Source organism: Geotrypetes seraphini, chromosome 10 (assembly GCF_902459505.1).
Source record: "Geotrypetes seraphini chromosome 10, aGeoSer1.1, whole genome shotgun sequence".
NCBI classification, from domain to species: domain Eukaryota; kingdom Metazoa; phylum Chordata; class Amphibia; order Gymnophiona; family Dermophiidae; genus Geotrypetes; species Geotrypetes seraphini.
The window spans coordinates 29,778,986-29,804,903 of NC_047093.1; the positions used below are offsets into that span (position 1 = coordinate 29,778,986).

General features: G+C 44.7%; 1 protein-coding gene across 2 annotated transcripts in view; it reads left to right on the forward strand.

Annotated features, from left to right (window-relative positions):
• Positions 1–1,060: 1,060 nt before the first annotated feature.
• Positions 1,061–25,918, forward strand: part of LOC117367715 (unconventional myosin-XV-like) — a 95,742-nt gene continuing 70,884 nt past the window's right edge. For both annotated transcript variants that reach the window (XM_033960556.1, XM_033960557.1), the window contains exons 1-5: positions 1,061–1,269; positions 4,451–4,545; positions 7,239–7,370; positions 14,677–14,848; positions 22,910–22,985. In XM_033960556.1, coding sequence (XP_033816447.1) covers positions 1,193–1,269; positions 4,451–4,545; positions 7,239–7,370; positions 14,677–14,848; positions 22,910–22,985 — 552 coding nt within the window. In that variant the 5' untranslated portion in view covers positions 1,061–1,192. The remainder of the gene's footprint in view (positions 1,270–4,450; positions 4,546–7,238; positions 7,371–14,676; positions 14,849–22,909; positions 22,986–25,918) is intronic.

Here is a 25,918-nt window from a genome sequence, read left to right on the forward strand (position 1 = left end):
TATGCTGCCTGATGTGAGAAAAGGAATATAGATTAAAACCGAAATTATATAAAAGTCTGTGGAGCTACATTTTTTCCCTTAAATTCCCATGCAAGTGTTTAGTTTCTTAAAGAAATAACAAGTATATATTTGTTGATCCATCTCAGCTGGAAACTTTTCTTCAAGATAAGTCCATACCTGATCCCAATTTTGAATTTAATGCAGAAGTTGATAATAAGTGACATTTGATAGATATTGCCTGTTTGTTTGAATTAGAATCTACTTTCTTTGACTTATGGAATTAATCAGCCCCAATAATGTGGACTGGGATATAAGATTTGGTTTGTTTGATATTCTTTTTTTCCTTATGATGTTAATTGTTTTTGCTTTTTTGTTATGAGATGTAACAAATGAAAAAAAAGTCTTTTCAGTTCTGGGCTTTGAACGTTGCCCTCCCTAGGACCCTATATTGTTGCAAGAGATTGACTAGAGATCCTTCATTTTATTTATTTATTTTTTTTTCCCCTCCTCTTTTTTTCTTTTTATCTTTATCTCTATTTTTCTATCTTCTTATCCCTTTCAAATTTTTTCTTTTTTTTTTTTTTCTCTTTCCTTATTTAGCAAACCGCTTTTATAAAGCGATCCCGCCTCACACGTTTTACCCCCTCCTCTCTCTCTCCTTTCTTCTTTTAACATGTAACTTTCCCCTCCCATCTCCCTTTTTCCTTCACTTTCATGTCTGTCCTGTTTATGTCCTTGGTGTGCACCTTTATTATTTTCTAATTATTTACTTATTATTTATCTTTTTAAATTTTTATTGTAAACCGGCCAGATACTTGCTGATGGTCGGTATATTAAAACTCAATAAACTTGAAACTTGAATAAAAGATGGGGAGCGGAATTTGTACTTACTTGGTTCTGAAGAGGGCGAAGGGATCACTGAGGACTTTGGTTCTCTTCCAGGCTCAACAGATGACGCTTCAAGCGACTGTACTCTCACAGCAGCAGCAAAGGCAGCTACAGCCGCCGAATTCAGACCCTCCCAGACCAACTCGAGTCTCCACATTTGCATCTCACTCAACACCGGCTCTGGCTCCAGCTCCTTTACCAGTACCTACAGCAGCTCCAGCTCTAGCTCCAGCTCCAGCACCAGCTCCAGCTCCATCACCAGCACCAGCTCCAGCTCCAGCACCAGTCCCAATATCCCAACCCAATGATGTCACTAAGACTCAAAGACCCGCAATTAAGCCAAAACCTGCCATGGAATCACATCCGCCAGTGCACCCACCTGTAAATACCGCCTTATTAATGTTAATACAGTATCGTTTATTTTTGTCCCGAAGAAACCAGAGAGATCCCCCACCCCTCCTGCCACGCATTTGCGCCCCTTCCCCTTTACCATTTTAATTTCGGCACGGGCAGCCACCAACATATTGTCTGTGTCTGCTTCGGCGCACTCTCCAACGTCATGTCCTAGGCGCGCGTCTCGGAAGTGACGTCGGAGAGAGCACCGAAGCCGACGCGGGCAGCAAGTTGGCGGGCGCTTGTGCCAAAGTTAAAAAGGTATGGGGGAAGGGAAAGGGTGCGCGCATGGCAGGGGGAGGAGTGGGAAGGAGGTGGAGAGGTGGAGGGGTGCCGGCGCCCTGAGCAAGATGGCGCTCGGGGTGGACCGCCCCCTCTCGCCCCTCCCCCTTACTACGCCACTGCTTAGAACTCACACTGCCGCTAGCAGAACATGCTTATATTTATTTCAGATTTGATCTACCGCTCCTGCATTTTACTGACCTAAGCGGTTTACAATGTATCAAACTAAAATGAAATTAGGTACTTGAGAAAAACGACCCCATCTGTCCCGAAGGCTCACAATCTAGCTAAAGTACCCGATTAAAAGAAAAATATGTAATACATTTCCAAGATCAAAAATCAAAGAAATAGAAATAATGAGCCAAGTATAGGACAATTAAACCACTGTAACATCACTGATGAGGTTGGCTCTGAGGCACTGTGGAATGAGGCATTATGACATCACAATCTCAGCTCTGGAATGTTGCTCTCATTAGGGTTCCGGAATCTTGATATTCTTTGAGATACTGGAATGTTGATACTCTTTGGGTTTTGGCCAGGTACTAGGGACCTGGATTGGCTACCGTGAGCTTGATGGACCATTGGTCTGACCCAGTATTGGTATTCTTATGTTTATGTTTATTTCAGATTTGATCTACCGCTCCTGCATTTTACTGACCTAAGCGGTTTACAATGCATCAAACTAAAATGAAATTAGGTACTTGAGAAAAACGACCCCATCAGTCCCGAAGGCTCACAATCTAGCTAAAGTACCTGATTAAAAGAAAAATATGTAATACATTTCCAAGATCAAAAATTAAAGAAATAGAAAATTTAAAATAAAATAAAACAAATTTTAAGAGGTAGAAAAGTCTGCTGAACCAGGCCAACCGGCCACCACCAAAGAAGCAGGACCAGGAACCACGCCAATGAAGACCACCATGACACCAGTCGCCAGACAGGCAAGGCAAGAATAGAAGATTAATGTTATGCTACATTACTGTCACTTGCACACATCCTTGCTGCACTCCGGTGCCCATGGTTATACCAGGTCTATGTCTGGTGTGACTGCAGGTGGTTCTCAAACTTCCTTCGCTCTCGCTCCTACACTGTCAACTCTAATGGCACCATGTCCGCTCCTTGGTCTCCTTCTTGCGGTGTCTCTCAGGGATCACCCCTATCCCCTATCCTTTTTAATATCTATATGTCCTCACTGAAGCTCTTCCAGATTTCCCCCCTTGAAACAATCTACACATACGTCGATGATATCCTTGTCCTTCTTGACACAAACCAGAACCTCACCAACCTCCACGATAACATAACATCCTGCATAATGAGACTCCACTCCTGGTCCCTCTCAGTACAGATGAAACTAAATGAATCAAAAACAAAATTACTCTGGCTCGGCCCAAAGTTAGAACACCTGCCCTCCCTCTTCGCACTACCCTCAGGCGCTGCCTTATACCTTGAGTTCTCAAGCAAGGTCCTTGGCGTCATTATTGATTCCTCTCTCTCCCTCAACGACCACCTCAACTCCCTGACAAAATCATGCTTTTTCAGCCTCCACCTGCTAAGGAAAGCAAGACCCTGCTTCCGCCAAAAACATTTCGCTGTCCTTGTCCAGTCCATCATCCTCTCCAAACTTGACTACTGTAATGCCATTTACCTATGCTTAACAAAGAAAAGCCTCCAAAGACTCCAGCTTATTCAGAATACAGCAGCCAAGCTGATCTTTGCAAAATGTAAATCTGACCACGTCTCCCCACTCCTGGCCAATCTTCACTGGCTCCCAGTGATTTCCAGAATCCAATTCAAATGCTCTTGTCTGGCTTTTAAGATTATTCACGGCATCCTTCCCTCCCTAATCCCACTTTCTTTCAACTCCTCGTGCCCTGACTCCTGACCAGGACCGCCCATAAATTAAAACTATCCTTCCCCTCCCTACATGGTATTCTCCACGCAGGTAAACTGGGAAAATCACTTCTATTCAAAATCACAGGTCTCTGGAATGACCTTATCATCCCGCTGCGGAACCTGAGCTCCCTCCATTTATTCCGCAAGCAAGTAAAAACCTGGCTCTTCTCTAACATGTAATTTCTTTTTTCCCTTACTTTTCCACTCAACTTATAAACTTATGTAAACCTTTTCCTGCCCTTTCTCATTTTTAAGTTCTTGTAAACCGTGCCGAGCTCTACTTCCGTGGAGATGATGCGGTATATAAACTTAAGGTTTAGTTTAGTATGTGCTAGCTGCTCTGATACCAATTTACGTTCGTATTCTATAGCGGAATCTGGATTTATTTAAAATACTTCTAGCCCGCCTAAAACTAAGCGGGTTTCCAAAAAACCTTCAAAATTGCATAATCAAAGACATAACAAGTTTTATTTATTATTTATTAGGTACTTAGATACTGCCTTTCAATGTTATCTAAGCAGTTCATAATAAGATACTCAAGCATTTTACCTGTCTGTCCCGGTGGGCTCACAATCTATGTAATGTACCTGGGGCAATGGAGGATTGAGTGACTTGGCCAAGGTCACAAGGAGCAACGCGGGGTTTGAACCCACAACCTCAGGGTACTGAGGCTTTAGTGCTAACCATTAGGCCACGCCTCCCTTCCTCTATCTTATAACACAGGCTCCTCCTTGGAACTCCCAGTGTAGAATTGGCCTCTTATCTTTGTAGAGTAGTAGAGAAATAGATCACTACAGGTCATTGACCTGGGGGGCCACCGTGGGAGCGGACTGCTGGGGGTGATGGACCTATGGTCTGACTCAGCAGAGGCAATGCTTATGTGCTTATGTGCATAGTTTCACTTGGAAGGTGGACAGTTTGAAATCTGTTCTCTACTCATATAATCTATAATCACTAATGCTGAAAGGCACTCTATTTGTGTTCTTGTTTTTAGATTCCTTCAATCAATGAAGACCCACTCCATGACGTGCAGTTTTCCCAACAGAGGGACACTTTCCAGCAAAAAAGAGAGTTTTTTCCAGAAAATGGGTCAGTATTTACTTTTCTAAGCCCTTTTCCACCAGAAATGTTCTGACAATACCTTAGGACGGTGGTTTCCAATGCGCAGGTTCATGTGAATTGTAGAATTCAATCTTTTACAAACAGACATGCTGACATCTAGGCTCAGCTATTTACACCGGCTATAGTATTCATAAGAACATAAGAATAGTCAGACTGGGTCAGACTGATGGTCCACCTAGCCCAGGGGTAGGCAATTCCAGTCCTCGAGAGCCACAGACAGGTCAGGTTTTCAGGATATCCACAATGAATATGTATGAGATGGATTTGCATCTCAAGTAGGCAGTGCATGTAAATCCATCTCATGCATATTTATTGATACACAATTTCCACTAGGACTTATCAGTTCTATTCAATTGTTTTACGAATCCAATTGATTAGATAATACACATCATTTAAAAAACTATTCACATTGGGGGAACCATGTGTGTTCTTTTGTTCTTTTCCTGGGACTGGCACGTCTGGTCCTGTTTGGGGGGGCTTTTCGTGCTACGGGGGTCTTTGACCTCCCGTGCGCCCAGGGAACACCTTTGCATCCCTTTCCGTGTTTGTAGGGTGAGCGGGAGGGTGGGAGGGTGGTTTGGAAGAGATTTATGGGACTTCTGGGGTTCGTGGGTGGGTTTAAATGACATATGATTTTGTACTGTTCTGCTTTGTTCTAGCGGATATCCCGTCTTTGCTGTCTTTTGTATACAACTGTTTTTCTCTGGTTCCACCTGTTTTCAGTCAATTAAAATTGTTTACAATCTAAAAAACTATTCACATAACAAATATAAGATATTAAACCACATTATTATATAATTTATTTTATGTTAGATAGATGAAAAGTGTTAAGTTTAGGTATTTATATGGTAAATTTGATAAATTAAAAATTATATAATAAAGTGGTTTAATATCTTATATTTGTTACTAGTCTTTAAGCCCGTTAACATCAACGGGTGCTAGAATAGATCTGTCTGTCTGTCTGTGTTTCTTTATCTCTCTTTCTTTGGCCGCTGTCTGTATCCTTCTGTCTCCCCCCCCCCCCCCCCCCCCGAGCAAAGCACACACCTCCCCCCAAAGCAGCCCCTTTCCCGCTCCCTAACTGTCTCTCCATGGCCCTCTTCTGTCTTTCCCCCCAGAGCAAAGCTGTCTGTCCCCAGCACACCTCCCCCCCAAAGCAGCCCCCTTTCTGTCTCCCTATCTCTCCATGGCCCCTTCTGTCTCCCTCCAGCACACCCCTCCCCCAAAAGCAGCCCCTTTCCCTCTCCCTGTCTCTCCATGGCCCCTTTTGTCTTCCCCCCAGAGCAAAGCTGTTTGCCCCAAGCACACCCCTCCCCCCAAAGCAGCCCCCTTTCCCTCTCCCTGTCTCTCCAGGGCCCCTTCTGTCTTCTCCCCAGAGCAAAGCTGTCTGTCCCCAGCACACCTCCCCTCCAAAGCAGCCCCCCTTCCCTCTCCCTGTCTCTCCATGGCCCCTTCTGTCTTCCCCCCAGAGCACAGCTGTCTGTCCCCAGCACACCTCCCCCCCAAAGCAGCCCCCTTTCCCTCTTCCTATCCACGGCCCCTTCTGTCTCCCCCATCACACCCCTCCCCCAAAAGCAGCCCCCTTTCTCTTTCCCTCTCCCCCTGGTTCCCGGAATTGATCCCCTTCTTACCCTCCCTCCATCCCGGCGTCTTCTGGCTGCTCCTCTTCAAAGCAGCCTGCGATCGTGGTGGCCGGCTTTAGCGAACCTAGCAGGCCGCTCTCCAACTCGGTAGCACGTTCCCTCTGACGCGATCCCGTGCATCAGAGGGAGCGTGCTACCGAGTTGGAGAGCGGCCTGCGAGGTTCTTTAAAGCCGGCCATGATTGCAGGCTGCTCTGAAGAGGAGGATCAGCGGCAGCGGCGGCAGCGTCGAGTGAGGGCGGGAGGTGTGTTCCCTGCCGAGGACGCGGGCAGGGAGAGAGCACAGGCGCGCGCCTTCAGCCACCACAAGCGCCTCCAGCCCCTGCAAGCGCCGTGAGGTGTCAAATAGAATACTGCCACAGAAGCACACCTCACAGCGCCAGGAATCACAAATTTTCAAGAGCGCATGCGCACTCTAGGATTTTATTATTATAGATGCGAATAGGTTTTTTTTAATGATATGCATATTTATTTTGGATATCCTGAAAACCTGACCCTCTGTGGCTCTCGAGGACCAGAATTGCCTACCTCTGACCTAGCCCATTATCCTGCTTCCAACAGTGGCCAATCCAGGTCACAAGTACCTGACAGAATCCCAGAGAGTAGCAGGATTGCTTCCTACCAGTGCCCGGGATAAGCAGTAGTTTTCCCCATGACTGTCTTAATAGCAGATTATGGACTTTTCCTCCAGGAACTTGTCCAAACCTGTTTTAAACCCAGATAAACCAGGTATCTGCTGTTACCACCTCCTTCAGCAATGGGTTCCGGAGCTTAATTTTTATGTTGAGTGAAAAAATATTTACTTCTGTTCGCTTTCAAAGTATTTCCACGTAACTTCACAGAGTGTCCTCTCATCTTTGTACTTTTTGAAAGAGCAAACAATTGATTAACATTTACCTGACTTTTCTTTATAGAATAATATAGAATACATTTAAAACAAGCAGCACTTTTACGGACACCCGGTTGTAGAATTACTCTCAAGCGTGCTAAATCTTCAATATTTGTATCCTCTATGTAGGACAACAAGAGAATGGAGTGAAAGCAACCCGATCAAAGATTTTACTCCCACAGGGGAAATTTGAGGTGGATATGGAGGAAGAGGAGGAAGAACCTGAAGAAAATGGCAGCCCAGAACCTGTGGCCAAGCCTGGTAAAAAAAATCTTGGAATGTTATGGGTAGAGAGGGTTATGAGGTAGAGTCCCCCCCAAACCTGGCGCTATCCACAGCTTCCAAGCCCTCTATTGGTTATTGGGTTTTATCTTACACTAACTGATTACCCGGCATTGCACGGATATTTATTTATCCCAAAATGCCCCACCCCCACATGTCCCACAGGAATGTCTCTCTCTATGGGGCTGAACTTGGACTTTAACAGCATCGGGAGTGTCAGTATTCATCTAAGTGAGCCCGAAAACTATGGGGTAGACACTACTATCTGTCATTTTTGAAAATTTATACGTCACCCCCTTCCCACCCCCACAGTATTTGTTCCCAGCTAGTAAGTCATATGTATACCAAGTTTGGTTGAAATTTGTCTTTGTGTCTCAGAGTTATGCTGGAACATACATACAATAAGAGCAAAAAACACTGTGGATATTGATGTTCTGAGACGAGTTTATTGTGCACTCTTATACTTAAAAACATAAAAATACAAATATAGTAGTCCAACGGACCCTACACGGTCCGTGTTTCGGCGAACGCGCCTTCCTCAGGGGTCCTAAAAGGGATTTGAGGAAAGAGTGATAGGAATGAGAATGAACAGAAAAAGGATAAAAGTGACTGTGGGGCCAAACTCAGGGCTCCTTTTACTAAGACGCGCTAGCGTTTTTAGCGCACGCAGGAAATTACCACGCGCTACACTTCTAGAACTAACGCAAGTTGAATGCTGGCGTTAAGGTCTAGCGTGAGCTATTCCGTGCATTAAAACCCTAGCGCACCTTAGTAAAAGGAGCCCTAAGACCGTGCGTATGATATTTGTCCTTGGCCACTGATTCAAGACAGAGTGCCAAATGTGATCACGCCGTTAGGGAAAGAAAATGTGAGTTCCCAGGAATGGCCCTTGATAGAAGAGCGAGTAAGATGATGACAAAGAGTGAAGATAATAAATAATCAAGTTTCAAGTTTATTATAAATTTGATTAATCACCTATTCGAAATTCTAAGCGATGTACACATCAATAAAATTACATATTTTTAGGGGGAGACAAAACAGACGATTAGAGCTGACCTTACAAAACATATTGAAACAAAAAGGAAAGGATGGGAAGAGAAATACAAGTTATTGATAGTAAATAGGAGTGGGGAGAGCAATGTCAGTGGCGTACCAAGGAGGGGGTTGGGGGGGATGGTCCACCCCGGATGCAGTCTTAGGGGGGGTGCACAGCTGGACAGGTCTGAAAAATTCCTGGGCTGCGATGGCACTCAGCGCTCTCCCCCCCTCCGTGACGGCACTCAGTGGCATCGGCACCCCCCTCCGTGATGGCACTCAGCGACATCAGCACCCCCCTGCCCCGCGACAGCACTCAAGTTTGGCCTTCTTCTCCTGGCATCAGCAGAACTTCAGATCGGCAACAGGTGCTCAGTCAAAAGCTTCCCCTGACTGAACTGCCTGGGCGGAAACAGGAAGCTGAGTCAGGGGAAGCTTTTGACTGAGCACCTGTTGCCGATCTGAAGTTCTGCTGATGCCGGGAGAAGGAGGCTGAACTTGAGTGCTGTTGTGGGGCAGGGGGGGCGCCGATGCCGCTGAGTGCCGTTGCGGAGGGGGGGCAGGGGAGGCGCCAATGCTGATGAGTGCCATCACGGAGGGAGGGGGGGCGCCGATGCCGCTGAGTGCCATCACGGAGGGGGGGGGGGGCGCTGATGCCGCTGAGTGCCATCACAGCCCAGGAATTTTCCGGACCTGTCCGGCCGTGCACCCCCTCTAAGGCTGCACCTGGGGCAGACCGCACCCCCCCCTTGCCACTGAGCAATGTACTTCCAAAAAGTTATGGAATGGATTCAATTGAGGCTCCTAATCAGGATTTCTAGCTATCAAATGCATCCTCAAAAAGAAAGCTTTTTCATTTGCTCTTAAATCTGTCTAGATTGCGTTCGTCCCTTAAATAAATAGGGAGGGAGTTCCATGTTTGGGGGGCTGTGATAGAAAAGATGAATTGCCGTTGTGTACTAATGATTTTGAGTGAGGGAACTATAGGTTACCAAAATTGGACCTTTAGGAATACTGTAATTGGAAAGTTAATAATACAAGGTGACTGAAGTGCACATGCGAGTACAAAAGCAAAAACTGTGCAACGCAACATAAAAACTATATACATACCAATTGATCTTAATTATACAAATAAAAAGATTGACTGAAAACGCTCTAATTGTCTTTAAACTATACAGAGAAATATATGAAAAATGCATCATACAAAGATATAAGCAACCTATGGTAAGGCAAAAATACTTAGGGCTCCTTTTACTAAGGTGCGCTAGGGCTTTAATGTGCGGAATAGCGCACGCTACAATGCCCCGCACGCTAGACCTTAACGCCAGCGTTGAGCTGGCGTTAGTTCTAGAAGCATAGCGTGCGGTAATTTCCTGCGTGCGATAAAAACGCTAGTGTGCCTAAGTAAAAGGAGCCTTAGAATAACACAATTAAAGCGACAAATAAAAATAAATTATGAAAAAGACTAGATAAAAATTATCGGAACGCTAGACAGAGCATTTTGTAAAAACATATTATGTAACGCTATATAATAAAAACTGATAATAGCGAATATAAATACAACTTAATTATGAAACGTTAAAAACAAATTGTAGCGATGATAAATGCTAATAAAATGATATGTAAAACCTAATCACTAGAAAACATTTCATAAATATACTGTATTACTTTATAATAAGAAGTTAATAAAAGCAAATATAGATACAACTTAGGGCTCCTTTTACTAAGGTGTGCTAGCGTTTTTAGCGCACACACGCAAAATTACCGCGCGCTAAACCGCGCAGTGCGCTTCTAGAATAACGCCAGCTCAATGCTGGCGTTAAGGTCTAGCACGCACGGCAATTTAGCGCGCGCTATTCCGCGCGTTAAGGCCCTAACGCACCTTTGTAAAAGGAGCCCTTAATCATGAGACGTTGAAAACAATACGTAACTATGAATAAGTGCTAATAAAGTTAATTTAACAGACGGCCATGAAATAAATGGAATTATGCTTGTGGTAAAATGAAAAAGGGGACAAAAGATAATAAATAGAAACATAGAAAGATGACGGCAGATAAGGGCTACAGCCCATCAAGTCTGCCCACACCATTGATCCTCCCTTTTAAGTCTATTGACCCCCTTAAGTATAATTGTAATTATACTGCCACTCTACTGACCCGCTCTTTCAAGTCTATACCCTAGTGACCCTATCCCTTGGCATGAACCTCGTAGGGATCCCACATAGGTATCCCATTTATTCTTGAAGTCTGGGATGCTGCGTGCCTCGATCACCTGCACTGGAAGCTTGTTCCAATGCTCAATCACTCTCTGTGAAGAAGTACTTCCTGGCGTCTCCACGAAACTTCCCTCCCCTGAGTTTGAGCGGATGACCTCTTGTGGTCAAGGGTCCCCTCAGAAGAAAGATATCATCTTCCACCTCGACCAGTCCCGTGATGTACTTAAATGTCTCAATCATGTCTCCCCTCTCCCTACGCTCCTCGAGAGTGTAGAGCTGCAATTTGCTCAGTCTTTCTTCGTATGGGAGACCCTTAAGCCCCGAGACCATCCTGGTGGCCATCCGTTGAACCGATTCAATTCTGAGCACATCTTTACGGTAATGTGGCCTCCAAAATTGCACACAGTATTCCAGATGAGGTCTCACCATGGCTCTGTACAATGGCATCATGACTTCAGGCTTCCTGTTGACGAAGCTTCTCTTGATACATCCCATCATCTGCCGTGCTTTAGATGAAGCCTTCTCCACTTGAGTGGCAGCTTTCATGTCAGCACTGATGATTACTCCTAAGTCTCGTTCTGCCGTAGTCCTGGTTAAAGTTTCTCCATTCAGGGTGTAAGTTCTGCAAGGATTTCCGTTACCGAGATGCATGACCTTACATTTCTTGGCGTTGAAGCCCAGTTGCCAGATCGAGGACCAACTTTCTAAAGTACGCAGGTCTTGCTCCATAGCATAGTAGATTATAGCCGTTTACTATATTGCATAGTTTGGTGTCATCAGCGAATAAGGTTACCTTGCCTTGAAGCCCTTGAGTCAGATCCCCAATGAATATGTTGAAGAGGAGTGGGCCCAGGACTGAACCCTGTGGCACTCCGCTAGTCACCTCCGACATTTTAGAGAGGGTACCGTTAACCACCACCCTCTTATGATAGCTGCAAATGTGATAGATTAACAAATAAAATGCATGTTAGTGTCATCATAGGCTAAAACCAATTTTATATATAGACTAGTATTTTAGCTCGTTACATTAACGGGTGCTAGAAGTCTGTCCGGCTCCCTTAGTCCCTTCCCCCCCCACTCCGTCAGAGCTGGAAAAACAGTAATTTTCTGTGGCGCGCACCTCCGTGCTGCGCTCAATTGTCTGCGCGCACCTTTGTCTCGGCGCGCTTTTGACCTGACACCATTGTGCATACCTTTGCCAATGAAACTGAGATAAATGATCTCAGGAAGCTGTTCCTGCACTCTTAGTTTGGAGGACCATTTTCAGTCCGGAGCTATTGACGCTACATTATGAAGACAAACAGTCCTTCGTTCTGAGTAAAAGTCACCATTCTTAAGAACACAAAAAGCGCAGGGTTAAATGTAGACCAAATGGTTCTTGAGCCCAGCTTCCTTGTCACTTGTCGGGGGTTACTTGGAAGTAGAGAATAACACGGTGACAAAATTCATCACCGTTCCCGTCCCCACGGATAACCGTGGGAAATAATCCCATGTCATTTTCTAGTGTCTATTTCAGCCTCAGTCCTTCTACACCAGCATTCGTCAAAGCAAAGCTTGCAGGTCAGTGGTTGTGGCCATTCATACTCTCATTCTTATGTGAGCCAAGGATAATGAAGCCATTGTGACATCACTGATGTGATTGGTTCTTAGGCACTGGTGGAATGAGGCATTATGACATCACAATATCTGCTCTGGATACCAGAGACTGTCATTCTGTAGTGTCTGTTTCAACCTCAGTCCTTCTACACCAGCATTCTTCAAAGCAAAGCTTGTGGGTCAGTGGTTGTGCCCAATTATATTCTGATTCTTCCCTCTCTCCTTAAAGAATGACATGAAGATGGTTTCCCGCGGTTATCCACGGGGACGGGAACGGTGATGAATTTTGTCACCGTGTCATTCTCTTCTTGGAAGTTCCCTCTAAAACCTTCCTCCTCCCTTCTGTACTATAGAAATATTTAACTATGATGTTCTTTCAGGGATTCCGCAGCTGGCATTGTGCTGGTCGCAGGTTTCCGGGTCTCGCTGTATTTTGTCAGGTGGAAACCGATGTTTCAGCCATCATGCTGTGAGGTCTGCAGTTTGTCTTTGTAAATAATGGGTCCACTGGCCTGATTGGGAACAGGGAAGTCCCTTGGTCACCAATTTGAATTTTGGTGGGAAAATCAGTTGGCCTCTATTTATTCTCTGAGTCTTTAAGATCAAGATTTCTCATCTGCCTGCCTTACTAGATAAATATCTTATCCCACCTACCCCTTCCAGGGCCCTCAGGTCCACCAACCAGAATCTGTTAACAGTTGCTTCAATCAAGGATTTATATTATACTAGAAATACCATTTTCTCTGTGGTCGCGCCCTCTCTCTGGAATGCAATGCCATCGAACCTTCGCTCTGAAAATTCCCTAAACAAGTTTAAAACACACCTTAAAACATTCCTCTTTAAAGACGCTTAGCAAAATTCCAACTGAGTTCCCAAATAAAAACAGGAACATGAAAACGCTTTCAGGAAGCGATACCCCATTTTTTTTCCTCTTCTTTTATCCTTCCCTTCCCCCCTTCCTTTTATTTTTATTTATACAATATATGTAGTGGAAAACTGTTTTTTTATTAAAGAAGGTCAAACACACAGAACATCAAAAGATAAAGATAATAAAAAGGACCAGCAAGTCAATAAACATGATAGGAAAAAGTACAAAGTGTAATACCCGCAGGCTGTTATACAATGCATTTAAAAAAACCTTCCCTTCCCCTTTCTTTCCTTTTGTCCCCTACTAGTGTGACCATAGGGCTCCAGAAAAAAGGGGACGGATTGAGACATCCGGGTTTTACTTCCATTGAAAGCAACCAAGATGTCTCAATCTGTTCTCCTTACTTCCATTGCTTTCAATGGAAGTAAAACCCGGATGTCTTAATCCGTCCCCTTTTTTCTGGAGCCATATGGTCACACTACCCATATCCATTGTAATCAAGTCTTTGGGCTCCTTTTACGAAGGTGCGCTAGCGTTTTTAACGCACGCGCCGGATTAGCTAGCCAAAAGTCTACCACCTTCTCAAAAGGAGGTGGTAGCGGCTAGCGCGCGTAGCAATTTAGTGCGCACGATTCCACGTGTTAAGGCCCTAGCGCGCCTTTGTAAAAGGAGCCCTTTGTTTTGACCTCAATCCCCCTGTTTTTACTTATGGCCTCTTTTACAAAGCCGCACTAGCGGCTGCCGCGTGGCAACGGCCCCGAAGCCCTTTAAATCTCTACGGGCTTCGGGGCCATTAGCGCAGAGCATCCGCTAGCGCAGCTTTGTAAAAGTGGCCTTTATACTTTTTTTTGTTGTTGTTAATTTTAATATTTTGATTAATTTTTTTACTTTTTATTATTGTAAACTGACCAGATACTTGTGATGGTCGTTATATTAAAATATTAATAAACTTGAAACGTATTTATTTTATTTTTTCCATAGAATGGGAAATTCTCTGGTGAGTTTTAAGATGTTCTCCCTGTGAAGCTGGGTTATATGTTATTTCAGGGATTCCGCAGCTGGCATCGTGCTGGTTGCAGATTTCCAGGTCCTGCTGCATCTTGCCAGTAAGGACCATTCGGCTCATCTAATCTGCCCAATTTCATTGCTGGTAGAAATCCATAGATTGCAGTCAATCATTGCGGTTTCCCACATTTTCTTTGCATCCAGGGATCCTGTGTGCTCATCCCAGGCTTTCTTGAATCCTGTAAACTATTTCTGTTTCTACCACTTTAACTAGGAAGCTCTTCTCATTCCATCGATTTATTGCCTTTTCCATGAAGAAATATTTTCTGATCTTGTTCCAAAGTTTATCCTCTTGGAGTTTCATATTTTTGTTTGAGAACGTTCTTAGCATAATTTGTAGCTTTGACAACCTCACGCTCAGAAAGAATAAAATCCAGAATCTGCATTCAGTCACACACGGGAGGATGGATGTTTAAACACAGAACTTTGTGGGAAGAATTATCTTAAATCCTCTTAATGAGCTTGTCTAAAATGTTTTGTTTTGTTTTTTTCATTTTTATCTGTAGAAATTGTCTCGGTACCACCTCCAAAGCCCCCTGTGCAGAAACCAGTAATTCAAGCAAAGCCAAAACCAAAGCAAGAGAAAACAAAACCTGAGCCCAGCCAAGAAATTCGCAATATCATTAAAATGTACCAGACTAGACCTGCCATAGAGCCACAACCTTTGCAACCAGCCAGGTAAGAGGCCAGCTGTACGGTCATGATGTGACATCTTTGTCCAGACCTCACCTATCTTTTTGATATAACCTTCAATCCATAACCCCATTCCCCACTGCCCACCAACCTAGCCAGCAATTAACCATTCCCCTTAAATGTATCCATGGCATCCTATTTGTTTGTCTTGTATGTTTAGATTGTAAGCTCATTCAAGCAGGGACTGTCTTCTTCCTGACTGTACAGTACAGCACTGCATACGTCTGGTACCGCTATAGAAATCATTCATAATAGTAGTAGTAGAAGTGTGAAGAGTTTCAGTCTTTGGGAAGCAGAGCAGAGATTGTGATGTCATAATGCCTCATTCCACCAGTAAAAGCCAACCTCATCAGTGATGTCACAATGGCTTGATTGACCTGTAATCCTGCACACCAACCCAGTCAGCAGATTAACCGTTCCCCTTAACTGTATCCATGACATCCTGTTTGTCTGTCTTGTCTGTTTAGATTGTAAGCTCATTCGAACAGGGACCGTCTTCTTTGTGACTCTGTACAGAACTGCGTACGTCTAGTAGCGCTATAGAAGTAATTAGTAGTACAGGGTGGGTCACATAAAAGTAGCCCGCCTCCGGGCAAGTGGATTGTTTTTATTCACTTACCCACAAGTTGCAACATATGGTGAAAGTGGTCCCCGTTCACGTTACAACAGATGGTAAAAGTGGTCCTACAATCACTATTTGCTGCTCCAGGGAGAACACCATCTTATTAGAGGTGGGCTACTTTTCCGTGGCCCACCCTGTAGTAGTAATATAGGCACAAGCCTCTGAGAGGTAAGCAGACCAATCATAGCACATGGCATAAAAAGACCTGTTCTACTTCCTTAATCCTCATAGGAAGTCATTAGTATATGAGTCTTTTTCCTACAGACCTGGATAAATCTCTTGTTATGAAAACTTTTTTTTTCTAGAAGAAAAATGTTTCCTTTTGTGGTCTGTGTGTACAAATAAGAACATAAGAAGCGCCATCTCCAGATCAGACCTTCGATCCATCAAGTCCGGCGATCCGCACACGCGGAGGCCCTGCCAGGTGTACACCTGGTGTAATTTTTAGTCACCCATATCCTTCTATGCCTCTCGTAAGGAGATGTGCATCTTGTTTGCTTTTGAATCCTAGGACGGTCGATTCCACAATAACCTCCTCTGGGAGAGCATTCCAGGTGTCAACCACTCTCTGCGTGAAGCAGAACTTCCTGATATTAGTCCTGAACTTGTCCCCCCTTAGCTTCATTCCGTGTCCTCTTGTCCGTATCAAATTGGACAATGTAAATAATTTTTTCTGCTCTATTTTGTCGATTCCTTTCAGTATTTTGAAGGTCTCGATCATATTCCCTCGCAGTCTCCTTTTCTCAAGGGAGAACAATCCCAGTCTCTTAAGTTGATCCTCGTATTCCAGTTTCTCCATACCTTTTACTAGTTTCGTTGCTCGTCTCTACACCCTCTCCAGCAGTTTTATATCCTTCTTTAGGTTGGGAGACCAATGTTGGACACAGTATTCCAAGTGGGGTCTGACCATTGCTCTATAAAGCGGAATTATGACCTTCTCCAATCTACTTGTGATTCCCTTCTTTATCATGCTCAACATTCTATTTGCTTTCTTTGCTGCCGCCGCACATTGTGCTGATGGTTTCAGGGTCCTATCTATCAGTACACCCAGGTCCTTTTCTTGTTCACTCTTACCCAGAGTTGCACCTGACATTCTATACTCGTGTTCCTTGTTCTTTCTGCCTAAATGCATTACTATGCACTTTTCCACATTATACTTCATCTGCCATTTCTCCACCCATTTCTATAACTGACACAAGTCGCTCTGGAGTTCCTCGCTATCCTTCTGCGATCTGATTGCCCGGCATAGCTTTGTGTCGTCTGCAAACTTGATGATCTCACTGGATGTTCCTTCTTCTAGGTCATTGATATAAATATTAAATAAGATCGGCCCAAGTACCAAGCCCTGGGGTACACCACTAGTCACTTTTTCCCAGTCGGAAAACTTCCCATTTATGCCCACTCTCTGTTTTCTGTTCTCTAGCCATTTGCCTATCCATCTTTGTATATCCCCCTCTATTCCATGGCTTTGTAGTTTCCTGAGAAGTCTTTCGTGTGGAACTTTGTCAAACGCTTTCTGAAAGTCTAAGTATATTATGTCCACTGGTTCTCCACTATCAATTTGTTCGTTCACGATCTCAAAAATTTGAAGTAAATTCATCAAACATGATTTCCCTTTCCTGAAGCCATGTTGACTGGCTTTCATCAGGTCATGTGTATCCAAGTGCTGGACTATGCTATCTGTAATCAGTGCTTCAACCATCTTTCCAGGGACAGATGTAAGGCTCACAGGTCTGTAGTTGCCCGGTTCTCCTCACAATCCTTTTTTGAAAATTGGCGTGACATTCGCTATCTTCCAGTCTTCTGGTATCTGTCCAGTTCTAATTGTCAGGTTGGCAAGTTTTTGCAATAACTTTCCGATTTCAATCTTCAATTCTTTTAAGACTCTTGGGTGAATTCCATCCGGTCCAGGGGATTTGTCACTTTTAAGTTTGTCGATCTGGTAGTATATGTGGTCCAAGTCCACTTCTACTGTGGTGAGGCTGTCTTCCTTGATGTACCCTTTTCTTCCCTAGTCGTCCAATGGTCCCACCGCCTCTTTTGCGGGTTTTTTCCCTTTTACGTATCTAAAGAAGGGCTTGAAGTTTTTGGCCTCTTATGCTATTTTCTCCTCATAGTCCTTTTTGGCATTCCTCACCTCCTTGTGACATTTCTTCTGATCATCTTTATGTTTGTTCCAAGCTTCGGTTGTTTTCGTGCGTTTCCATTTTTAAAAAATTTTTTTTTTTAAAGAGTCCTTCTTTTCTTTTATGGCTTCTTTCACCTGTCTGGTAAGCCATGCCGGTTCTCCTTTGCCTTTAGTTCTCCTTTCTTTGGAAATCCGCGGAATGTAGAGATTTTGTGCTTCCGTGATAGTATTTTTAGGTAGGGACCATGCCTGATCTACCGTTTTAATTTTGTCCATCTTTTTCTTGAACCGTTGATCTACCATGGCTCTCATGCGATCGTATTTACCCTTTTTAAAGTTTAAGGTCGTGGTTAAGGTTTTGGTACGTTTCCCTTTCTCGATGTCAAGTTTAAAGTTGATCATGTTGTGATCGCTCGTCCCCAGTGGGACCGTGACTTCTACTTCTTTTGCCAGTCCCGTGAGGCCATTTAGGACCAAGTCCAAGGTGGCGTTGCCTCTTGTCGGCTCTCTTACCATTTGTTCCAGGAAGCAATCCCCTAGCGCCTCCAGGAACTTGGCCTCCTTGCTGCAGTTGGAGGTTCCCAGGTTCCAGTCTATCCCTGGGAAATTGAAGTCACCCAAGATTATTACATTGCCTGTCTTGCATTCTTGTTTCACAGTTCCGGCAATGGGAGCTACAGTACTTATTTTTTTTTCCTTAAAATATCCATGTAAATGTATAGTTACAAATTCTGGGTTTTGCTAAATGGCGCAGGTAAGGCTAGACTCAAATAGGGCACTGGTCTTTGACCTATAGGCCGCCACGTGAGCGGACTGCTGCGCGTGATGGACCACTGGTCTGACCCAGCAGCGGCAATTCTTATGTTCTAATTCTACGAGCATCTGAGCATTTACCTCACCGGCCTGCATTAAAACCCTCTAGCGCTGTTTAGTAAAATAAATCCAAAATTTCTAATTATGTGGGGTTTTTGATCCAATGCAATTAGAGACTTTTATTTGAGATTTTAATATTGATAATTGTTTTTCCTACAAGGCTAATAAGAGGATTGTGTTTATGATATCAGGTCTAGATATTTCAGGCTTTGTTCTGTGGAGAGATTTGTATCTTCATTATTATTAATTTTTTTTTTTTTAAGTTTCTAAAATTTTTCCTTTGACGCTCTATTAATGTGGACTAAGATCAGTAGATCGAAGTCTACAAAACCCTGAGTGGTATAGAATGGGTACAAGTGGATTGATTTATTTACTGCATCAAGATATACAAAGACTAAGAACACGCAATGAAGTTACAGGGTAATACTTTTAAAACCAATAGGAGGAAATATTTTTTCACTCAGAAAATAGTTAAGCTCTGGAACGCATTGCCAGAGGGTGTGGTAAGAGTGGTTAACGTGGCTGGTTTTACAAAAAGGTTTGGACAAGTTCCTGGAGGAAAAGTCCATAGTTTGCTATTGAGATAGACATGGGAGAAGCCACTGCTTGCCCTGGAATGTTGCTACTATTTGGAGTTTTTCCAGGTATTTGTGACCTGGATTGGCCTCCATGAAGATGGGATACTGGGCTAGATGAACCATTGGTCTGGTCCAGTAAGGCTATTCTTATGTTATGTAACATTGACCAACTTTGTTTAAAATTGTTCCTTCTTGTATTTTTTTGATTTGTTGCTAATTGATCACTCCTTATCTAATATAATAAAATGGTAAGCCGCGCATGCGCACTTCCTATGCGTGTGTCCGTTTTCCGTGAGCTGTAGCGACCCATAGGAAGTGCGCATGCGCGGCTTACGGTCTGGCCTCACAAGGCAAGACAAGTTGATGTCGGCCGCGGCGGCTGCTGGCCGCCCGAAGCTCTCTCTCTCTCTTCCTCCCCCCACCCCAGGCGGATGTCGACCGCGGCGGCTGCTGGCCACCCGAAGCTCGCTCTCTCTCTTCCCACCCCCCCAGGCGGATGTCGACCGCGGCAGCCCGAGTCGGATGTCGGCCACGGCGGCTGCTGGCTGCGGCGGCTGTCGGCGGCTGCAGGCCGTTAACATAAGTAGGCCATGGAGTTCAGCAGGAAGGTATGGGGGGGAGGAAATTACTGCACAGGGAGTGGGGTGGGAGGGAAATGCTGCAACACACGGAAATGGAGGGGCAGAAAAAGGGTTGATGGACAAGGAACAGATGCTGATGAACAGGAAGGGGGCAGAAAAATGAAGACGGGGGAACAGGGGGAACAGGAAGGAGGTGATGATGGACAGGGGGAGGTAAAACAAAGGGAGAAGGGCTTCTGCTGGATAAGGTGAGCAGTGATGGGGTGGTGGAGGACACAGGGGAGGTAAAAGGAAGGGAGAATGGACAGGGGGAGCAGGCAAGGGGTGGTAGTGGACAGCCAAGGAAAAAAAAACAAAAAATGACAGACAGACAGAAATACAGAAAGCGGCTAAGGAGAGAGAAAAAAAAATAAAGACAGACACACACATATATTCTAGCACCCGTTAATGTAACGGGCTATAAGACTAGTTATGATTATATTTAGCAAGTGCAAAAAAATTTTCAATTAAAAAAATGTCCTGTTCTAAAGTGACTGGAGTGCACAAGGTAGCTCTGAAAGGAAGGTGCAGTGAAGCACCTCAAAAAAGGTCATGGAAGCTTAATGCAGTGAAAGGGTCATCTTCAGAGCTTTTTACACGGATAAACAACTGCCTACCTACTTAAAAGCACCGTAGAAAACTTAACAGAACTCTGTCAAAAAGAGGCAAGGTTAGGTCCTGGGAGGAAAAGTACGTTTCTTTTTGGAAACCTCTATGGAATTCCTGCAAATACATTTGCACTTATTCCAGAGCAGTTTGAAATAAGGAGGAGCCTACTGGTAGAGCTGCTGCCTTGGCACCCTGAGGTTGTGAGATTAAATCCCACGCTATTCCTTGTGACCCTGGGCAAGTCATTTAGTCTTCATTTGCCCCAGGTACAAAATAAGTACCTGTATATATGTAAACCTCTTTGTATTGCGCTTGTGTAGCTACAAAAAGGCAGTATACAAATCCCATTCTATTCATAAGAACATAAGAATAGCCTTACTGGGTCAGACCAATGGTCTATCAAGCCCAGTAGCCCGTTCTCAAGGTGGCCAATCCAGGCCACTAGTACCTGGCCAAAACCCAAGGTGTAGCAATATTCCATGGTACCAATACAAGGCAAGCAGTGGCTTCTCCCATGTCTTTCTCAATAACAGACTATGGACTTTTCCTCCAGGAACTTGTCCAAACCTTTCTTAAAACCAGCTACGCTATCCGCTTTTATCACATCCTCTTGCAACGCGTTCTGAGTGAAAAAAAATTTCTTCCTATTGGTTTTAAAAAAATATTTCCCCGTAACTTCATTGAGTGTCCCCTAGTCTTTGTAATTTTTGACGGAGTGAAACATCGATCCACTTGTACCCATTCTACTCCACTCAGGATTTTGTAGACTTCGATCATATCTCCCCCTCAGCCGACTCTTTTCCAAGTTGAAGAGCCCTAACCGTTTTAGTCTTTCCTCATATGAGAGGAGTTCCATCCCCTTTACCATCTTGGTCGCTCTTCTTTGAACCTTTCCCAGCGCCACTATATCTTTCTTGAGATAAGGGGATCAAAATTGAATGCAATAATCCAAATGTTTTATTGGGTGCTTTGATCATATTGTATGTTTTGATGGTTTTATTATTTTTATGTTGTATTCTGCTTAGAGCACCCTTTTTGATATAAACATATTATAAATTAAATTATATTAGATTATATAACTAGGGTTCTGAACATTAATTGAGAGAGGCAGAAGGCTGAAGCTTATAGTGAAAAGGTGGCAAAGAAAAGTATGTTTGGCAACATCTATAGCAGGGGTCTCAAAGTCCCTCCTTGAGGGCCGCAATCCAGTCGGGTTTTCAGGATTTCCCCAATGAATATGCATGAGATCTATGTACATGCACTGCTTTCAATGCATATTCATTGGGGAAATCCTGAAAACCTGACTTGATTGCGGCCCTCAAGGAGAGACTTTGAGATCCCTGATCTATAGGAATACCATATTGCGATGGGAATAGCCCAAAGAGAAATGGATGTGACACCAGTTAAGATATTCTTCTGGTACTAGTCTTTAAGCCCGTTACATTAACGGGTGCTAGAACATATGTGTGTGTGTCCGTCTTTATTTCTTTCTCTCTCTCTCCTTAGCCGCTTTCTTTCTTTCTGCCTTTCTTTTTCCTTGGCTGTCCATCACCACCCCTTGTCTGCTCCCCCTGTCCATTTTCCCTTCCTTTTACCTCCCCTGTGTCCACCACCACCCCTTCACTGCTCTCCTTATGCAGCAGCAGCCCTTCTCCCTTTGTTTTACCTCCCCCCCTGTCCAGCAACACCTCTTTCCTTCTCCCCCTGTCCAACATTAGTCCTCTGTTCCTTTTTCTTCACCCCCCCTGTCCATCAGCATCTCTTTCCTTCTCCCCCTGTCCAGCAGTAGGCATCCCTTCCTTTTTTATCCCCCCTCCTCCTTCTTATGCCTATGATACTCTTACCTTGCTCTGGCCCTGATCAGAGGTTCCCGACAGCCGCCCAGTTGCACCCATTGGAAAAGTTCCCACTGCTGCATCCCGCACCCCTCCTGACGCGGCTCCCGCTGTCCTTTCTGTCTGTCTCTGTCCCTGGCCCCCTTTGCCTGTCTGTCTTTCTGTGTATCTCCCTGCCCCTGTGTCTTTCTTCTTTTCTTTCTGTCTCCCTTCCTCCCTCTGTCTGTCTGTCCAAAGCAGCATTCCATCCCCCTCCATTTCACTCCCCCCACACCAGTTCCCTGTGCACCTGCCCCTGTGTCTTTCTTATTTTCTTTGTGTTTCCCTTCCTCTCTCTGTCTGTCTGTCCAAAGCAGCATTCCCTCCCCCCCCAACCAGTTCCCTGTGCACAACTTCGGGTCCTTCTACTGCCCTGATTTACTCTGGCACGTCCCTGATGACATCATCAGAGACGCAGCAGAGCAAATCAGGGCAGTAGAAGGGCCCGAAGCAGCGTGTGAAGACTGATGCACACGCTGCTGGAATCGCCATTCGGGCCCACGGGAAGAGAAGGGGGTGAGTGGCAAAGGAGGAACGGAGATCGGCGGCAGCAGGGGAACGGAGATCGTCGTCTGGCTGCGGTCCGGCTTGTGTAGAGCAGGGTGGTGACGTAAAATGCGTGCATGCGCACTCGTGTTTCTGCGACGGATCAGGGAACACGACTTTTGAGTGCGCATGCGCGGCCTAGCATTTTATTATATTAGATAGTAAAAGATTTTCTAACTCGCTTCTCTTTCTGCAGAAAGCCACCAAACTACCTGTTCAAAAAGTACGACCCCAAGGATGAGGCATTGGCGAGGTTGGGCATCCTGGATCCAGTGAGTTTTCACTTTCTAAATGATCTGGAATAATCACATGCTACTAGGCATTGGCAGGACTAAGTGTGAAATGCAGTACTGCCAGTCATCTGTGTTGCAGGTCATACGTATAAGCTACCAAGAGGAGAGTGTGGTATGGTGGTTAGAACTATAGCCTCAGCACCCTGAGGATGTGGGTTCAAACCCCGTGCTGCTCCTTTTGACCCTGGGCAAGTCACCTAATCCTGCACTGCCCCAGGTACATTAGATAGATTGTGAGCCTACCGGGACAGACAGGGAAAATGAATGTGGTTGTGTAACTACAAAAAGGTGGTATACAAGCCCCAATTCCTTTCTCTGATGTCGTAATGCCTCATTACACCAATGCCTGAGCCAATTTCATCAGCGATGTCACAATGCCTTCATTGTTCTATCTTGGTTCACTTCTGATATTGTATTGGAGGAGAGTGTGGTGCAGTGGTTAGAGCTGCAGCCTCAGCCCACTGAGGTTGTGGGTTCAAACCCCACTCTGCTTCTTCTGACCTTGGGCAAGTCACTTAATCCTTCACTGCCCCAGGTACATTAGACAGATTGTGAGCCCACCAGGACAGATTGGGAAAATGCTTGTAAACCGCCTTGAATGTGGATGTAAAACTACAAAAAGGCAGTATACATGTCCCAATCCCTTTCCCTGATGTCATAATGCTTCATTCCACCAATAAAACCCAACCTCATCAGTGATGTCACAATGGCTTCATTGTTCTATACTTGGCTCACTTCTGATATTGTATTGGAGGAGAGTGTGGCGCAGTGGTTAGAGCTACAGCCTCAGCACCCTGAGGTTGTGGGTTCTAACCCCGCACTGCTCCTTATGACCCTGGGCAAGTCACTTAATCCTCCACTGCCCCAGGCACATTAGATATATTGTGAGCCCACCGGGACAGATAGGGGAAAATGCTTGAAGAACTCGAATATAAACTGCTTTGAGTATGGTTGTAAAACTAGAAAAAGGCGGTATACAAGTCGCACTCTCTTTCCCCTGCCAATGCCTGCATCATACACTGGGAGAACGTGGAAACTGTATACTTTTGCCACACACAAATTTATTTGTTGGATTTATTAATCACCTTTATGAAGAGATCCACCTAAGGCGATGTACCGCAGGTACAGCTCAACATGAAACCACGGGCTCCTTTTACTATGCTGCGGTAGCGTTTATAGCGCGTGCTGCAGATTAGCGCGCGCTAACCCCCGCGCTACGCAGAAAAACTAACGCCAGCTCAATGGAGGCGTTAGCGTCTACCACGCTCGGCATTGCAGCGCGTGCTAAGTGCGCGCTAAAACCGCTACCGCAGCTTAGTAAAAGGAGCCCTGAGCAACGAGGGGCCACGGAAACGTTCTCAGCCCAACCAATGAAGTTGGGGCAGTCTTCATCGAGGGCTATACACTTAGTCCAGCGATTTTCTACTTTTTTTTTTTTGTTCCGTAAGTGGAAAATCACTGGACTTAAGGGCAAATTCTATAAGAAGCGCCCAAAAGTTAGGCGCCTACTTAGGCGCGATTCAAGCAAAATTGGGTGCTGTTTAGTGAATCGCACTGAGCGGCACCTGTTTGGGTACCTATTTTGGAGGCGCTCAATAAATAGGCCAGCTCTAGGCACAACTCAAAGTTAGGCGCCCATGCGAGCGCTTAAGCACGCTTAAGAGCAGCCATTTTGTAAGAAGGCGCCTAACACTGTGGGACCGGGATCCTGGCGAGGCCTAGTAGTTCCGCAGAATCCTAGTCTTGGCGCGAGCATAAAGGTGGTGGAACACAGCTTGCCTGGTGTCTCCCATAAATTGCACACCAAGATGGCCTGGTTTGTCCAAATATTACACTTTTATTGAACATCAATGAAAAGTTCCAAACAAAAAGGTCAAAATTTGGCATCAATACAAAAATCCAAACGTTCCAGTTTTCTCTGCTGCTTCTTTCCTCATACACGCCAGTTCTAATCCCCGCACCGGCTGTGCTTTCAGAGATAAGTTCAAAACAATAATAACACAAAATACAGTTCATCCTATATGCTACCTTCAAGGTAAGATAGAACCGTTCATGCCTCTGGTAATAGTTTAGGATATAAGGCTTTTAACAGTATTGGCACTAATTATGCCTGTGGTAACCTTGAACAGCAATTCCCCTTAGTAGGAGCAGAGAGGCCGGTTCTCCTACAGGTGTTGCCACTCTTTCCAATCATAGAAGATCAAGGTAAATTCTGTAGCTCCCAGCACAGGTTCAAAACAGTGTACAAAAATACTTTCAAAACACAAAACTTCAAAAAGAAAAAACCCTTCACAAAGGAAAAGAAAATTCAGGCTTTCCCAAACCTACTCCCATTCCATGGGGGTTCTCTTCCCCATGAGACATAACATTGTTCTCCAGCCAGTCCATATCACAAACCTCAGACTGTACTTCAGGATTTTCCATTTCCCAATCCTTGTGAGAACCTTCCTGTGCTGGCCATAAGCTAGCTGCTCCAGCTGACTTCCTTCTCAGCTTTTCCTCGGCTTCCAGTCCCAGCTGCCTCTCCCCTCCTTCTGACAAGGGAAGCTCAGAAAAAGGGAGACTGGGCCAGCAACCACGCCCCCTAACAGCAGAGTCAGCTAAATTCTTAAAGAGCCCTGTCCTTCTAGTTCCTGCTTGAGCTCTGTGAACTTTTAAAGGGGCAGGCTCACTCTTGACATTGTGCACAGGATTTCCACTATACCCAGGATGTTTCTTCCACTTAGTCACTGGAACTTTAGTGATACTTACAGGAGCTTTTCCCTTTGCTGTATTAGGCCTAGCCGGATCCCTGTCACAACACATAGAAAAATGATGGTTTATGGTTGTTATTTATATCCCGCTTTATACAAAGCGGGTTCCAAAAACAAATACATAGAACCCCCCCCCTCCAAAATACACACATTACAAAA